The sequence below is a fragment of the Ixodes scapularis genome, unplaced genomic scaffold (assembly GCF_016920785.2).
Source record: "Ixodes scapularis isolate PalLabHiFi unplaced genomic scaffold, ASM1692078v2 PGA_scaffold1__304_contigs__length_218370807, whole genome shotgun sequence".
Taxonomy (NCBI): Eukaryota; Metazoa; Arthropoda; class Arachnida; order Ixodida; family Ixodidae; genus Ixodes; species Ixodes scapularis.
Window position 1 is genome coordinate 49,143,728 of NW_024609846.1, and position 18,385 is coordinate 49,162,112.

The window sequence follows — 18,385 nt, forward strand, 5'->3', positions numbered from 1 at the left end:
CTTACGACCTTTTCATTGTCCTTGGCTTGTTTTGTATATGGAAAACCAGAATGGAATTCCGGCATGCTGACCCCGGAATTAAATCGGTGCATAAACATTTCATTGAAATTGTCAGCGAGGTCCAGTCGGTGTACTGTAGGACTCCAGAGTCTTCGCCAGAGTGGGCTCACTTGTTTGATGAGATCAAAAATATGAAGGAACTATAGTTCGCCCGCAAGTGGTTGGGCAAAAATGTATTTTATGACATAGCACCTTGTGCTGCAACCTGAGTTCAATAAAGAAAAAAAAAAAAGTATGTATGATCTCTATGGTGCATCCAAACAAAATTTTAAGTATTACTTTTATTTTACCTTAATTTTTTTGTTTCCTTTTATAAGGAATTGAGTTGGCGCCATGTTGTCACTTTCAGATTTTCATTTGGTTACACATTTTTCTCACATTTCGCCAAATTTTGACACATAAAATTTCAGACTGAAACTGCTTCTAGCAACCCTGGACAAAGTTGCGCATGCGCTTTTGCTCTCTCCCAGGCTTAGCCCTTTTTCCCGGATTGCCGTGCTTCTTCGGGTTCTTACTGGCATTACTGGTGCGTATGTTCTTTAGCTCATCTCGTAGGTATTCATTTTCCAGACGTTGTTACTTTAGGGAGTTGTTTAATTGCGTTGCGGAGGTACGTAGAATTGGCACTTCATCACAACACAGACAGTCCGGCGCCCAGAAGGAACCGGTCCTGTTGATCACCGCCTGCCGACTTCGTCCATTCAACTCTCATCCACGTGTGACAGTACGGAAAATAAGTGCTCAAAAACGTTATGAGGCACACTGTTTCCTGGCAAACTATCGTGGACGGACAACACTTTGAAAGTGGAGTAGTTACAGAGACGAAATTTGAGTTGCCTGAAGAGGTCTAGGCTTGACCGGACTTTCCTGAGTCGTTCAAAAGCTGTCATCGCTCTCTGGTTTGACTCGTACCTCCTAATCCTCCGTTCCCTTTCAAGTTTGAACTACGAATTGGAGCCATCGTATCAGTGATCCGATTGCCATCTTACGTTAGTTGTCCACGATGACGACCCAAGGAAACAGCTGCAATATGGCACCATACTCTATTTTGGATCCGTTCTGCTTTGCATACAGCAGTTACACTAACCACCGAGCTCACGTATTGTTAAGTCAACATTTGTAGACAGGCATCAACATTCCGTCCGCTGTAGAATATGCCGGACAGTTTCAGCTCCATCACTGAGTCAGCAAAATATTTCGTAGATATTTATATTTCAGTGGTCGATGTGATGTAGTCAAATTTCAAAGTGTAGCTTCTTGTGAAAAAGAGAAAGAGGTCGAATTTTTTCTTTTTGACCAAGGTGAGGTTTGTGAAATGGCCATATTCACAGCTATAATCTACGCAGGTGGGTCCTGCGGAATCCTGGTTTCGTCCACATTTTATACCAAGCTACAGACATCATTATTTGAGATGCAATGAATATACACGTTATATGAGCCAGAAACTGTACGAACTTTGACACAAAATTTAAACTCTCCCCATAAAAAAAAAAGGAAAGTGACAGGTTATTTTTATTACAATTTTATTAAAAATAATAAACCTTGCATGCTTTGGACCAGCTTGTATGCTTTACCTTCTTTGTTGTGCCAAGGCTGTTACTCTCAACATGGGCATGCATTCATAGAGTAACAGATTTTATATCCTAGTCTGTTTTGCTTGGAACATAAGTGGCCGATTCTGATTCTGACCAATAGCTCCTCATTTAATGTTGCTTCCACTACAATTATTTTAGGGGCACAGTCAACTATAGTCGGGGACAGGTTAAGAATGCAGACAATGCACAGACTCCACTACGAGCTCACGGTCTTTGATAACACGGTCGCACTTGCAGCTAAATTCTGGCGGAGGGCAACAAGTGCACTCTGGAGGCGAAGCTCCTAGTGCATTCATAGCCCGTCACCGACTGCAGCTAGGAGTTTTTCTGAAAACGTCGTCAGTGACAGTTCATGAGCTAAAGAAGCCTGAATTTTCATCTATGAAAGGATCCCTTTTTAACAGAAAATTAAGTAATTGCTTCCTCTTCCACCAAGACAAAATCCAAAAGAGAATCTGCTTCACATCTGAGGGGTTGTGGGTCTTCGAAGTGTCACATACTAAACAGAATATGCAGGGCTACCTGTGCATTTCTCTTAAGAAAGGTGCACATGTAGCCACTTTGCATGAATGCTGTTTATAGTATTTTAAGGCCTTCATAATGGTGTGAATAACCCTTTCCTTCTTTGGCCCCAGGTAATCGCCCACCATGAGCCGTTTCTTTGCCACCGGTTCGGACTCCGAGTCTGAATCGGAGTCGTCGGAGGAGGAGCAGATTCCGCAGAAGGCAGTCGCCGTCACATCGTAAGTTTGCGTGCGGAAGCTACACATTGAAATTGTAAACAGACGTACAAACTCGGTTCTTTGAAGGGATAGCAATTTTCTTAGTGCCCCCCTCCCAGCCTGTGAGGGAATTGCAGGAGTGAAAGAGGAAAACAAGAATTGACTGTGGTTCGGTTGGGCAGCTATACTTTCCGAGATTGAAAATTGTGATTCTTGGAGTGTAGACAAGTCTTTACCGTTACATACTGTCGAATGCTGAGCATGCGTCTAAGCTAGTGCTACCGCCTGCCCTCTATTTTTTTTTTTAATGAAAAACAGGGCGAAGCACAAGGACACATAGAAGAGAAATACATACAATGTATGTATTTCTTTCCTCTGTTACCTTGTATTTCATGCTGTTTTTCATCATGAACGCTTACCAACTAGCCCAAATGTCCATTCTTGTAAGCTCTATTTTTTCTTGGGAGAAGAGACGACACAACCACGTCGGAAAGATGTGGTTGTGTTGTCCCAGAGTTAATTGTTTATTCTTTCTTCATCCATCACTCCTCTGTTTTGTTTTGTAGACTTTGGCATTGGCTAGGTACTATAAAGTATATATACAATTGACCCCCAAGTTTTGGCATAATTATATTATTTTGGATAGGTGCTTGCCTGCTATTTGACAGTAGAGCATCAATTCTTGGCCAGCTTTCTCAGTGTTGCAAAGGAATGACATTGTAGAGAAAGGAAAGAACAAAGCTGTAAAATAATTTTAATTCAGGTTGTTAATTTTTGTGATGTGACAGGCATTGTTTACATATGTTTTTACTCTAGGAATAATGAAACCGATTCTCAATGAATGGCAAGCTGAATGAAGCTTCCTCAGAGTGAACAGCTATAACTGAACAATAGGGCTTTCCTTTGGGGCATTTTGTGCTGCAGTAAATAGAAAGAAACCTTTTTTCTTGGCACTTCCATGTTTACAAGAGCCAGAAGTGTGTTTTTATAAGCATAAGTAGATAGGCCAACTGCAAAGCGCTCCTTTTGCTCTAGCATGATCCGTCTGATTGTCTCGCAGGGCGTATGCCTTCAGCGACGATGAAGAAGAGACGAAGCGGGTGGTCCGCAGCACCCGTGAGAAAAGGTGAGCTTCCCTTTGCATCTGTCTTCTACACGTTGGGATTAAAACTTCTTCTTAGGTTCTGGCACAAGACCCCAGGAACAATATTTCACCTTTTTAGGTTTCACGAATGAGCATTTATTTGGTGGCATTGGAACATGTTTGTTGTAAACTGTTTTTACTGCCTCTCAGTCGTACACTGTAATTCACTCCTGTGACATAGTGTGGCTCTAACTGGCTACTTGAAAGCATTATTAAGGATGGAGAGAGATATAATAGACATTGTAATATGAGGGAATTACAGATACACTTGGCAGTAATATCAGAGCCTTTTGCTAGTGCATAGTAAAGAATGGAAGCTTTAAATATACAGGGTGTCTTTTTCTTGCGCTTAACCGATTTGTTCAAAAAAAAAAGAAAAGCCGTGAAAGCTACACTTGCGTGGTTTGTGCAGGTGAGCTATATGGCCATGGGGACATAGTATGGGGGCTAACCGTAACGATTATTCAGCTAATTAGGTAATTTTGTTAATTAACATTTTATTTATGTAAAGTAAACATGGTTCCAATTAGAAACTTGCTGAGCATCATTGAAAACCACAAAATCAATAATTTTTATAAATACTTTGAGTGCATGGGAGGCGTAGTAGTGCGCTAAAGGTACTGCTCGTGCAATAGGTTCAAGCTATAATAAGAGACGGAAAAATCTCAAGGGCGCATTATGGCACCAGTAACCTTGCTCCTGCTGCAGGAGTTGTAACTTGAGTGCACTACTGCGCTTCTCACGTGCTCAGTTTCTAAAATCATTTAGTGGTTTTCGTTGATGCTCAGCAAGTTTCTAATTGAACCAGATGTCTATTTTCACGAATTAAAGAGTAAATTAACAAATTTTACTTAACTAGCCAGCTCATCATTACGATTATCCCCCTAGACCATGTCCCCCTGGCCGTATAACTCACCCGCGCAAACCATATAAGTGTAGCTTTTACAGCTTTTTTTAAACAAATACGTTAAACTAAAAAAAAACAAAAAACAAAAGAACACCCTGTAGATAGGTCGGTCATTTTTAAACTTGTATTTTCTAAAATCAAAGTAGTTTTTTTTTATTTTTTTTTAAGATTAGTGGTGTTTAAGTTGTTTTTCTCGTATCAGGTTTTGATTGCTTGGTTCTCAGAGCCGGTAGACATCTGAAGTTGCTAAATTCACTCGCATATAGACTAGCACGCGGCTCTGACGTCATGCAGCTGCGGTGGTGCTGTCGACGGCACTGCGCATAGGGAGACACTTCATTTCCCGTGAATCCGGTTTCTGCGCACGCGCAGTGCCCACACCCGGTGTGGGCAAACACCGGTTTGTTTGTAAACAGCGCGCCGATCTATAAGGTGTCACAAATAATGCCATGCTTTTTGTTCTGTTATTTTTAGATATTTGTAGTTAGTTTCTCGATGCCAAGCCCCCTCATTTTTAAAGAGTGTCACCATTTTTTACCTTGCAAGGTATTGTAACTGCATAGATTTTTTTTCCTTTTGACAGGTGTATTTTTTTTTTTCAATTGAGAGCTACAAGGAAAGAGAGATGATGTGATGTTAGGACTATTTCATCTTCATCTGGTGTGTTTTTTTTTTGGGGGGGGGGGGGGGGGGGGGGTGTGCAACTCGGGCTCTATCCCAAAATGTCTAATTACTGCTTGCAGCTGGTTGATGTGTTTTCTATGTCAGAGTTGAATAGAGATATCTGTTTCTCGCAGGTATGAAGAGATTACGGAGATAATCAAACAAATCAAGAACCACAAGAAAATAAAAGACATGAGCAAGCTCTTAACAAGTAAGTGCTCTCTCAAATTCAAAGTTATTGTGCCGGCAAGCTGGCAAACGATTGTACTAGAAAACACCCAAAGACAAGGGAACAAAAAAGGAGACAACCATGACATTGAATGTGCATTATGCTTTCATGCCTTATGCAGCCATCTGGAATCTTCTGGCATGGTCCAACTAATAGATCATGCACACTCAGTCTAACTGGTATACAGTGTTACAGATGGTTGAGACGCCCAACTAGGCTCGACTAGCTTGTCGAATCAGTGTGCAGTGCGCATCATGTCGAGCTTTGTTCGAGGAGTGTTCTTTTCCTCCGAGTAATATTGTGGACCATCGTAACTGGGTATTTGCATGTGCAACCATCTAAAAAAATATTACCTTCTTTCATTTTCTTTATTTATCTAGAAAATTACTTTTCTATATTCCAACCACCGCCACAACTGAACACCGCAAAAAGCGTTTGGTATGCAAGAACTGCGAACCCGTGCTCTAAATTGCCTGACCTCTTTTGCATATTTTTGCATGTTTTTGTTTGAAAGGAAACAGAAAAAAGTTTATTTGTAAGTTTTGTTTTTGGAGATCGATAAAAAGGAAGCAGTCTTTGTATGTTGGAATCAACTATAGGTGTAACAGAATACTGATGAACGAGAAATGTTTTCATAATGCTACTCTAAGAAGTGCCATATTTATATCCACCAACATCTAGAGTGTGTCCTAGAAAGTTTTGTTCATTCATACTTCATAGTTCTTTTTTTATTAATTATTTTTGGTCCACCTATACTAAAGAAGAGATAGAAGTTTGAGCACTTTGAAAGCGTTCTACTCAGTTTCACTTTTTGGCATAAATTGGACCTTAGGGTAACTATGGTTTGGTAATGGGACAGAAGGAAAGGCTCTATCATTGTTTTCCCTAATTAGAAATAAATGGGAATTGCAATGATGGCATTGTTTTTTTTATTTTGTGGATGTCTTTTATAAAATATGTCAAGAATTTGTCGACGACATAAAAGTAAAACATTTATTTATTTATTCAGCGCACTGTTAGCATAAAATAAATTACTTTTTGGAACTGCTGCACTCTTCAGGCATGCTGCTGCGTATCTAGAGGAGAAAAATGTTGGGTAATACATTAGTGTTCTAACGACAGTTTTTCTAAACAATGTCACTGTGTTCTTGATGAAACCGACTATAATTTATTTCACAATTCATGTACACAGATGAAACTTTGCACTGCATTGTGCCTTGCAACTACTAGTATGTACTGCAAATTTAATTCATATTAAGGGGGGACACTGGCTAGAGACTGAACTTTTGAACTGCTCAAGTAATCAGAAAGAAATTTGCGGGGGAGATTTAACGTCAGATATAGCTGTGTTGTGCAGACTTTGAGCTCTCTAGGACAACTTTACATACCTGCATAAGAAGATGTGTCACTCTTCGTTAAGAAATCTATGATGTGCAAATGAAGCTATGAAGCACCATTTTGATTGCTTGAATATAAAGTGGAGGAGTCAAAGAAAGAATAAAAACACTTAGGGACAAGGACAGACAGCACAAAGAAAGAACTGTGCTGTCTGTCCTTGTCCCTAAGTGTTTTTATTCTTTCTTTGACTCCTGTATTTTCACCAACACGCTCTTTCATCTTTGTCTCTTATAAAGTGGAGAATGTGGGACTTCGAGCAATCTAGTTTTTATAAGTCAAATGTAAATATTTTAGAAAGAATTATTACCTCAAAACATGAGATGCATATCTGACTTAGTATGTTAATTTTTGAAAACAGTTTTTTCTCAGAGAAGTTCAACCTAAAACAAAATAAAGTAGGTAGCCGGATACCCCAGTAAATTTCAGTTCAGAAACATCTTGATTGTGGTATCAGAATACTTTTTACCTTTGAACAAAAGATTCCTTCATACAAATTTGCTGCAAAAAGTGGAACTGAGAAAAATGCATTCAAACATTAAACTCCTTTACTTTGTTGCTGCCTCACAATGTGTTAAAATATTTTATATCAATGGAACTATTTGGCGTATGGTTATCAATTTTAGTGTAAGCGTATATAATTAGTTTCTAAAACCTAAAAATTGAAAAAATTAAACTTTTCACAAAAATTTGAAATTTATGCCCATGTCCCCTTTAAAGCCAAAGGTGCAAAATTTGACACTTTTGTGCAGTGTCCCCCCTTAAGTGGGCTTGCTCAGAGTGGAGTGGCAACAAGAAAACAAATTTCTGTCTTGTGCTATTGCTAGGTCAGCTTGTTATTGCTAGGTCAACTTGTTCCAGCCACAGCGGGCACGACGTCTGAGCTGCACGTCGGCGTACAGTGTTCCCCTCGCGACTATTCTCGCAGGCTTTGAGAACCTCACGAAGGCGTTTCAGAAAGCCAAGATGGTGATAGAGAAGGAGGAAGGGGGCAACATCCCCAAGTTCTACATCAGGAGCCTGGTGGAGCTGGAGGACTTTGTGTCGGAGGTATGTGCGGGAACGAGGCCCTCAACCAAGCGCCTTTGATTGGGTTTCTTCTTGTGGCGGCATCGGGAAGGTCTTGGGTGCGTTCGTTTGTTTGTGGAAGAGCCCACGGCACGAAAAATCTTCCCTCTCCCCCCCTTTCATTAGTTTCGTGGCCGATTGTTCGCAATGGCATTTTGCTCGCCGCACGCCCGGCGACCTCTCGCTCCTTGTTCCTTTCCTCAAGGGCACCGGTCCGATGGTTTTGTACACGAGGCCAGTGGCGTTTTGCGAGTCGAATTTCTCGAGCAGAAACTCTGTTCACGTTCCCCGCAAATATGTTGTCTCGTCAAAGGGTGGCTGGGATGCATCTGAGGGGGAAGGAAAATCAATATTAGCTAGAGACAGACATCTTATAAACATATGGAAAGCAGCACAGTCGACTCCGTCGCAGCCATTAAAAAATGTAAAGATGGCCGGCACGGCATCGGGTCTATCTCCCGAACGACTTGCAGAGCGCGTGCACAGACCAGGCAGTTAGCGTTTTCTCTCCACTCTTCTGTACCGTAAGATACCAAAGGAGCAACCACCTTACTTTCACTGAAGATTGGGTCAATTTATACACGGGCGCTTTTCCGGTCAAATCGGGTGCTTAAGCACCGTTCACATTATATGCGACCGAGTAAGGCCGAGAGAGACCAGACCGGTTTTTAAGCCTCTTGGAACGTCTTAGGACTTGATGCGCTGCAGCGGATCTGGTCCTAAGACATCGCAAGAGGCTTAAAACCGGTCTGGTCTCTCTCAGTCTTACTCGGTCGCGAGAGTGTGAACGGGCCTTTAACGTATAATTTGCGGAATTCTTAAGTTTGGGAAATGTTAACGGAGGACTTTGGAATGAAGCGGCGCTTTTGCGGTACCTTACTGTAGTCACGGACAAGAGTAGAGCGGCAGGGCAGTCCTCAGGTTGTCCCACCTCCAACAAACGCTTCTGCTTGTCGTGGGCCTCGAGTGCATACACGCGACCGGGCACAATAACTCGGTGAACTGAGGAGCTTGCGGCCCCCGTGACCCAATAAGAGCGCCGGAGCAAGGCACTTGGTGACGCTCCATAGTTGAGGCTACGGAGGCCTTGCTACTGCCACAGCAACACCGCCGTTTGTGACAAAAAGTAGTTTTGGGCTTCTTTCTCTCTTTAACGGCAAATTCAGCTCGCGCGATTCCATCTTTATTAAGAAGATACGAAAAATAAGGAATAAATACAGTAGAACCTCGTTGATACGTTCTTGGTTGATACGTTTTCCTGTCCGTTGCGTTCAAAAACGCCGGTCCCGTTTTACTTCCATAGAGATACATGTATTAGTTTCCTGCCTGTTACGTCTGCTTTCCCGGTTGTTGCGTCCAAAAGTGCCGGAATCGCGGCGCCTCGGCGCCTCGGCGCGCCGTGCGCCAAGGTGCCACGCCGGCTTGAAGCGAAGCGAAGCAGAGCCGAACAGCCGAACCACGCAGCGCGGATCGCGCGGCCGCGCGGCACGCGGGCGCCCCCCTTCCCTTTACTCCTTTCCCCCTCTTTCCCGGTCTCCTCACTGGGCCGACTGGGCTTTGCTGAGCTCTGCGAAAACGCTCGTTCTCTCTTGCTCTTTCTTTTCATCTGTCCTCTCTCTCCGGCGCGAGTTGTTTACGCGCCGCACGCACGCCGCGACGGCTGCACTTCCAGTTTCTGTTCCGCTCGACAGCTCGACTGCGTGAACAGTGCCGTTTCTGAGTGCGTGCGCGTTGACGACGGCCATGACATCCCGAAAAGAAAAGCACTCTCTTTTAAAGAGAAGTTTGACATACTTCGCACGGTGGATCGAAATCCCAGCCGGAAGAGGTCTGAGGTCGCAAGAGAGCTTGGACTCGCGCCGTCAACTTTAAACAGTATCGTCGCGAGACGAAAGGAGATCGAGGCGAAGGCTCCTTTCTACCAACCAGGCCAACCAGGCTTTAAACAGGCTCGGGGGGCAAAACACGCAAAGTTAGAGGAGGCCCTGTTGGTATGGTTCAAACAAGCCCGGGCATCTTGTGTCAACATCGACGGAGGGATTTTGCGAGAGAAGGCGCAAGAGATTGCTGATCGTTCGGATATCGAGCATAGCGGACATTGTGGCCGACCTCACTACTGCCGACAACGAAGAAAGTAATGAAGAAGACGAACAAAAAACCAACGATTACGCTGCACCCACGTTTGCGGACGCGATCGCTGCGTTGGACACCTTGCGCCGCTACGTAAACGTTCATGACTGCGCGGAGAGTGAGAGGGGACTGCGGCTTCTGGAGAAACGACTTTTACTGCATACCATTAATTCGAAGCGGCAGGTGGATATTACGCGTTTTTGTGAACGTGTCTGAGTCCAAAAGAAGTCGGTAAGTGCATAAAATAAACCATTGCATAAGAGCTGCTTTCTATCTTATATAGAGTGCCTTTAAGTGCGTTATCGGTTGCTGCGCTTTCCCGGTTGATACGCTTTTTTTCCGCGGTCCCCTGAAAAACGTATCAACGAGGTTCTACTGTAATCAGAAATTTATGCGTTGCAATGATATTTAAACCAAAAAGGTGACGTCACATCCGTATTTGCTCAAGATTTTTTTCTAGCGACGCTGTGGCCGTTGGCGATCACGGCCTTGCAATCGACTGTTTCCGCTCAAAACATCGCACGGGCCCCAGCATTAGCATCCGTCGCAGATTTGAGGGTACATTGAGCGTACGGTTGTGAACTGTTCCCTGAGAGCTCGCTATTTCTAGCGGACGAAAATGTTGCAGACGTGGACGTTCATCCGAAGTCGGTTGGTTTCGCAGCAGACGACCCTTGGCCAGCAGACGACGGCCGGTTTCTCCAGGCCTTGCATTTAGCGCATTGATGCACACTCCCCATAACGTAGTGTGACGTGTCTCACTCCGACGCTCTCTTATTGGGTCGCAGTGGCCGTAGACCTGCAGTTCGCCAAGTTACTGTGAAATGGAGTATTATGAGCGTGTGCCGGAGGTTGGGCATCGGAAAGAGTGTCGCCGTGACACGAACGCGTGGCAGTTCACAATGCCTGTCGTCGGCTCTGCGGTGGGAAAGAGCAGGATGCTTGGCCTTCGTTTCTTGCGTGCGACACGGATGAGTGCTGACGGTGTCCTCTGGGGGCAGTGCTGGGAGGACCGCGAGGGCCGCAAGAACATGTCCAAGAACAACTCCAAGTCCCTGGCGACGCTACGGCAGAAGCTGCGCAAGTACAGCAAGGACTACGAGGCGGACATCACCAGGTACCGAGAGAACCCTGAGGAGGAGGACGAAGAGCGGGACGAGGACGACGAAAAAGGTAAGCTTTAGAGGTCGCGTCACCCTCTGGGCAGACGTCCACACTTTGCATGTTGGCCGTGTGGTCTTGAAACACTACGCGGCGCGATTTCTGGGCTCTAAAATTTTGTTTTGGTGCTTTGTAAATCGATTTGTGCAGCTTTAAGCGGGCTGTTATCCAGCTGACTACGATGTGGAACTTGTAGATAAAAGCAAATTGGACGGAAGTTTCGGCGCATCATTAGCGTGATAACTTTCCTTATGAGGATCTCTTTTTAACTTGAGTAGAGATGGATCGCTGTGTCAGGTTTACGGCACTTAGCCCAGAGCTGACCTCTGGAGGGTCTTTCCTGAGTTGGGAGTTGTTTTGTGAGCGAATAAATTTATGTGTCTCACATACCCCATAACTTAGGTAACATTATTCTCGAGGAATTATGACTTCAAAATCAATGTGAAAATCATATGTTGAACTTGAAGGTGTTTTAAGACTGGGAGGTAAATTATTTTCTTCAGAATTGCTTTCCATATACACTGGTACATAACTTAATGAGGGCCTTTTGTACAGTGAGCTACAGACTCTGGTGGCAAACAGAGTTGTAGTTTGTGCCGAGTTTTGAGTAGCAGGCTCAATGACTAGTATGGGCTTTGCGCTTAATAAGGTTGTAACACAATGTCGTTTACAACAGACTCTTTGGGGATACGGATTTATTTTTAATTCTATAAAGCATATTACTTTGTAAGAAAATATAAATGAATATAGTTCTTTACAGTGTTCCTTTGATGAGGCATTGTTTTAAAGTAAAATGTACAAAGTTATTTAAGAAAGCAGTCTTACTCCCACCCCCCCTCCCAACATTTTCACACTTGACAAAAATCTTTTGGTGCTAACAGCTGCATTCTAGTACGTCTTTGTTTTATTGTACCAGATGCACTCCAGAAGACGGCACCTTGAAACTGTTTTGCATCCCTCTAACTTGCTGTTGATCCTGGCGGCGATCAAGTCTCTCAGATGCCTTTGGTTTTCGGAAGGGATCTGTTGCGTGCATGACTTTTCAGCTAATGCTATGGGTCATAAAAATTTGAGCTTGGCAACTGTGTTTTCAGACTCTGATGATGACGACGACATGAGCTTCAAGAAGAAGCCAGCTGCCAAGGTCGAGAAGGATGAACCTGCTTCCAAGTTCATGAAGGGCGGCTCTGACGACGAGGTGACGTCTTTATTTGAAACAAGCCGCTTCAGTCGTGTCATTTCTTCTAAACTCTTTTTTCCCTCAACACATTTATATAGATAAAAGAAAAAAGAAATTTTTCACTCAAAAGATTACATTATTTATAGGCTAGATTAGGTTAGGCATTGATATTGTAAGTGATGCATTGTTTCAATCATGCGGCTGAAATTGCAAATGAATGGAAAATTTTATTTTGAACTGGGCTTTCGGAAGCTTACGTCTGTGTTGGTCAGCCATTTTGGTCTTCCCGCTGGTTGTAGTCCTTGACATCACTGGTTGTTGGCCAGGTCAGGTTTTTCTAATGCTGCTGCTTCGCTTGGATGACGAGGAAGGAAAGCTGTCAAAAGGCTTGCATCAGCTTGTGGCATCCGGAGTTCGGGGGGGTGTATCTTTGAATGTTCCTTTCTAAAGTTAATTTAGATGTGCCTCGTTATCAAGATTCTGGGGTGACATTTTGTATTGGCCTTTTGTGGCTTAAAGAAAACCAAATGTCTATTTTTGAATGATACAAAATTGTTTCTCTACTACTTGTTGGAGGTGTGGTTCTCAAATTCGAGAGTGTTAAGGCCTGTCCACACAAGACACTTCAGAAATTGTGAGGCGACACGACTCCATAAAAAATTGTGGAAGTTGAAGTGTCCAGCAGCCCGATGTCTATCTGAACAGCACCAAGCAAACATCATAATTTTCCTCCTCTCTTCCTCTGCTTTTCGGTGACCTTGGTGCTCGTCAGACATGACATCACACGCTACCTGCTATTGCAGTCCAACTGTTCTGCTAGGCCTTTGTATTCCTGATCATGTTCCAAAATCTACTTGTCCTTACTCCAGAGTAAGGGTTTTGTACCTTTGCGTTCAAAAACCTACCTGTGTCCAGCGTCGCACTATCTGTGTTATTACGTGGCATGACCCGCTGGAGAGTAGCTCGGACCTATTTGGGTAAGATTTCGAACACGGCCCTTCCCTTTCCCATTTTCGGGACCTGAGGAGATGCGGAGGCCTTGAGCGATTGACTGACGGCCAACAGAGCTTGTGAGTGGCTGTCCGGACCGATGTGTTGTGCATGCTCAAGGCCCCCGTGGAGGACATAGGCAAGATTCCACAAAAAAAACCTCCCCCGGGGAAAAAAAAAAAGAAGGATGGAAGCAGAGCGCTACACAATTTATGTCGGAGTTGTGTCGCCTTACAATTTTTGAAGTATTCTGTTTGGACGGGCCTTTAGGAACACATCTCCTTACAGTTCACTGGGTGTTGTAAAAAGCATTACACAATCGTGTATTAATGTGCTTCGGAGGCTGCTCTGGCTTGAGCCTTCTTTCATTTTATATTCATCCTGTTGTGTTTTTCGCTATTGTTTTTTTGGAGACTCGGTCTCTCGAAACCAGTTGGTTTGGCATTGTCAAATTGCACGAGCTTCGGCATGCACTGTTAGCAGACGAAGAGCGGTCAACTTGGGTCGTCACTCCAGACGGTGTCTCGTGGTTCACAGGGTTGCGATGGGTCATAGTTTGGGAGGCCTCTAGGCTCTCCACCGGGGAGCGTAAAACGCAGCTGCTACCGGTTGGCGTCGAGATCCGTGCGAGACATTTCCCGCTCGGTTGCAGGAATCGGATGACGACTCCATGGACTGGGGTTCCTCCGACGAGGGTGAGAGTTCTCTCTCCAGTGACGACGAGAAGTACGGCGGGAACCTGGCCATCAAGTTCCTCAAAAAGTGAGTGTATCTCGCCAGTTGCTCGGGGCCGACACAACAGATCGACGACCCCGAAAAAAGGCGAAATGCGCGGCGATTCGCTTTGTGGCGGTTGTGGATGACTGAGCGGATCCGGCGTGAGCGCCCATTCTGTACCGAAACACTCCATCGCACCGTTAGTGAGCGATTATCTAAGATGCGTTTAACACCTACGGGAATGCAGCAAGGGGCTCGGGTTGGAAAAGCGACGATCCGTTGGTCTATGCCTTTTGTGTACGAGTGTACCTTTTGTAGCATGATCATTATTTCCACTTCCGGAAGCCGGTGGGGTACGTGGTTTTACGAAAGCCCGGTGCATCCATGCCGAGCTCGTCGCGAAATCAACCCGAAACCCCCAATGAGAGAAGGGCGGACATAGTCTTAAATTGCTTCGGCTTGCTCTAGCCAAGTTGGACGAAAATTCAAGCTACGGGACATCGCATTAGTGCTACCTTTAGACTTCTCCTAAAGCCGGGGCTCTGTTTAGAATTGGCCCAGACTGGTCAGAAGGGACCATTATCATATTTTACGGGCTGCACCTTGTTTGTTGCCTGCAAAAACAAATTTCAAGTTGAAAAAAAAAAAAAAAAAAAAGGTTTTTCTTAGATAGTTTACAACCGGTGCATAGTCCATATCCTGAACATTGTCCGTACGAAAAAAAAATTCTTGTACGCAGCACGCCTTCAAAAATTGCTGCTTTATTAGAGTATAAAGCTTGTATACAGTCATATCTTGATATAATGAATTTCACGAGACGGTTGAAAATCGTTTGTTATTCTGAAATATTATTGTTATAGTGAATAACTCAGAGTGGCACTATTATAAGCAAATTGGACAAAAGAAATGACGTATCTTTACAATAAGACAAAGCTTGGTCATTTCCGATCAAAAAGCATTATACGTGTTGAAACACTGAATATTTATTAGAATAAATCTGGTATCTCTTTCTGGTGGGTGCAACACACAAAGACAGCTTCCAAGAAACATGCACAACTTGGCGATGGCACTCGGGACGCTGGATGTGGAAACGGATTCTTCCTATAAGGGGTATTCACTGGACGACATATTTGAGGGTGATGTTTTGAGCGCATGCTCAGAACAAGCTCACACTAATAGGCTGCTAAGACCGGCAATCGTTATAGTGCGGAATGCACGTGGCAAAAGAACTGGAAGCTCGCCTTTAGCACATGCTCAGCAGTCGCGCACACAGCTATGGCCGCAAGTGAATACTCCCCATTGTTCTGCAGGCGCTGCTTCCGCGCCTCTATCGCTGCACTTTTTTTTTTTCGTGGACGTTGTCTATACTCCGTTTCACCTTCAGTCCGAGCGCAGCGGACGCTAGGAGCCATCCCAGCCAATCCAGCATGAAGAGAGTGTCATGTGACCTTGAGCTCCCTGTGGCGCTCTGCCCAACCGGCAGGTCACGCAATTTTCTCCCGGCGCTGGATTGGCTGGGATAGCTCGTGGCATTCGTGAACGTTGTCTAGAACGTTGTCGGTTGTTGGCTCTGTTGACATCCATGCTGCATCAATGCACTGCAAGTAATCTTCGAACTCCATCGAAGGGTTTGCGGCAATCTTCCCGGTAGCTTTGCTCCACAGTTCGCTTGCGTTGTGTTTGTCTGGGTGCTCGCCACCTTTTACTTGGTCTGGTGTTTTCAGAAGTCCCGTTTTCAGAAGAACTTACTGTAAGAAAATCAAACCGAAGCTGACGGCACCTGAAAGTTGGCAAGAAGCCTCACCAGCCGACATACTGTATCGAGTATGAGATAAGACCTTAGCGGCCCAGTGTGCATTTGCTGCACGCCAGTGTTTGCTGATGACGATAGTTGTCGGTCTCGGAAGCTGCCCAGTGGCAGAGGTCGCCAACTAGCGGGAGCACTCTGACTCTTCCATTGAATGTTTAGGAAATAGATTTGTAATATTGAGGTGTTTGCAACATACAAAAGCGATTAAGTACATTGTTTTGATGTATTTGACATTTTTAAATTCATACTACTGAAATATTTTTACATTGAAACCATAAGAAATCAGAAGGTCTTTTTGAAATTTTCGGAAGTGTGAAAAGTTAGTTAGTCTGATGTTTGCAATAACGAGATTTAACTGCAATACAAAAATCATAATTAATGTAATCTGTCATTCCCAAAATCGCTCTCTTCCTAATGAAGGACCTCGTAAGAAGGAATTCTTGTATAGTCTGCACAGTGCAAAATTTCAACTTTGAAACATGCTTAGTCCCCGGACCGGAAAATATGGTACTCTCTTTCGATAAATTTGAGATTTACAATACGTCATTGTTTGTGGTCCGTGGGCTGCAGGGCCGGAGGTGACAAGGACGAGCAGAAGGAGCAGCGCCGGCGGGAGAAGAAGCGTGAGCAGAAGGACAAGCGCAGGGACGACGACGAGGAGGGCTGGGAGGAGGTCAAGGGGGGCGTGCCCCTCATCATGGTGAGGGACAGATCCGAGGCGCCGTAACTTGTTGCAGTTTCCATAATTGAGCGGTACTTCCTGAGTTACAGCGAAGCTTCAGTAAACAACTCTGTTATGCGTTTGGACTGACTCGTTGCTTAGTTCGGTTGCGGGTGCTTATAAAATGTGGGCCATCTAATACGCATACGCACAATGATTTCGTCTCATGCCTGCTGTTACTGCTTCAGACTCTGCTCTGAGCAGAGAGTGGAATCAAGAAGGCACTGTGCCAATATCATTTCCGCTTCGGAAAACTGAACCGTTGGTCGGTAGTCCTGTTTAATGTTGATGTCGTGGGATATTTTGGAAGTTATTGGGACGTAACTTGGATACATTTTACGAGGGCCAGTAACTATGATTGGACACATACAAAAAAGAATGTAACTGTATTTGTGACTCAATTACATTAGGTGTTGTAACTTGAGTACTCTTAAAGAGGGCCTTCTTCGAGTCTGTTTTGCAGTTGCAAAGTGAGGAATTAGATTTATGCTTACTTTGTGAGCTCATGGGCAACGTATTGGGTGGTGAAATGGTTTTGCAGGTGATACGTGCCTTCAGAGCACACAGGGGCCAAGAAATGTGCTCGGAGAACATGTTTCTTTTTTGAAGCTTGTTCTGTTTCATCTAATATTCTAGGAACTTGAAAACGTTTCCGTACAATTGAAGTTGTTTAAATGTTAGGTTGTAGGTGAGCTGGTCGTGGTTAAACATCCAAGAATATCCCGAGTCTCAGATTACTTAGGGGTCAATGCAAACACATTAGACATCTAGAAGTGACGCCCTGTTAAAACTGTCTGTTGCATGCCTATTGCCAGGGTTCGGTTCTTCATTGGTATATATCCACTGGAATTTCTGACTGTTATAGAAAAGGCAAGGCAGCCGTCGCTGCTACTAGCTGACGAGGACACATTTGCTTATCCACTGCATCTTCTAATCGCAGTTCGACACTGTGTTGTCACCCTTCACTCCCTGTGCGAGGAGCTTAACTTTTTGGCCTTATAAGGCAATACAAAGCCAAGGTTGCTAGAGCTTGGCTGTCTTCCGTTGACGGCCCCTTCCCCTTCTGCTCTTGCAGGAAAAGCCCAAGATGTTTGCCAAGGATGCAGAGATCAACCACGCGGTGGTGCTGAAGAAGCTGAACGAGATCCTGGCAGCCAGGGGCAAGAAAGGCACGGATCGGTCTGAGCAGATTGAGCTGCTCAGCGAGCTACTGACCATCTCCCAGGCACACAACCTGGGGCCGGGCTTCCAGCTCAAGATCATCTTTGCCGTCGTGTCGGCCATCTTCGACTACAACCCCAACATCGCCACCTGCATGAAGCACGACATGTGGCACAAGTGAGTGCACCCCTGCCAGGAAGACGGACTTGGAGGGGAATCTTTGAAGAGAGGACCGTGACAGTTCGGTTGAGTTTAACCCTTGCGGTTGCGGGAAGCCGAGATATCTCAATCACTTTTTAGTTCCTTCCTGCCATGCACATGCTGTCGCAAGTATGGTCTAAGGACGAGACAATAACCCTGCTTCGTTATTTGCTGCTCTCTTTTTGTTAACGACAGTGATAGACCTCCACGTGCCCCGCTGAAAAGTAGAGGCACGGAAAGGCGCATTACCGATGGGACTTCATGAATGTTAAGGGCTAAGCCCGAAGAGAATGTGGCGAAAGAGGAAATCATTTTAAAGTTGCTTTAACTGGGACGAAGAATTTTAATTTTTTATTTTCTTGCAAGTACTGCTAGCATTCAATTGGACCCTAAGGCAGCATGTTATAAAAAGATACAAAAGAAACTGCGGTCACCGACCAATTTTTCGGACGCCGATAATTTTGACTTGTTTGATATTTCAGACCTAAAAGAGGAACCGTGACCTACCCGATAGAAATAGTGCATACCGTA

General features: G+C 44.5%; 1 protein-coding gene across 1 annotated transcript in view; it reads left to right on the forward strand.

The window, feature by feature from the left end:
• The first annotated feature begins 475 nt into the window (after positions 1-475).
• The window catches only part of LOC8023344 (eukaryotic translation initiation factor 3 subunit C), a 43,320-nt gene continuing 25,410 nt past the window's right edge, over positions 476-18,385 (forward strand). The window contains exons 1-10 of the mRNA XM_040205192.3: positions 476-577; positions 2,291-2,398; positions 3,438-3,503; positions 5,226-5,302; positions 7,644-7,765; positions 10,915-11,086; positions 12,169-12,272; positions 13,897-14,006; positions 16,342-16,471; positions 17,568-17,830. Coding sequence (XP_040061126.1) covers positions 2,304-2,398; positions 3,438-3,503; positions 5,226-5,302; positions 7,644-7,765; positions 10,915-11,086; positions 12,169-12,272; positions 13,897-14,006; positions 16,342-16,471; positions 17,568-17,830 — 1,139 coding nt within the window. The 5' untranslated portion in view covers positions 476-577; positions 2,291-2,303. The remainder of the gene's footprint in view (positions 578-2,290; positions 2,399-3,437; positions 3,504-5,225; positions 5,303-7,643; positions 7,766-10,914; positions 11,087-12,168; positions 12,273-13,896; positions 14,007-16,341; positions 16,472-17,567; positions 17,831-18,385) is intronic.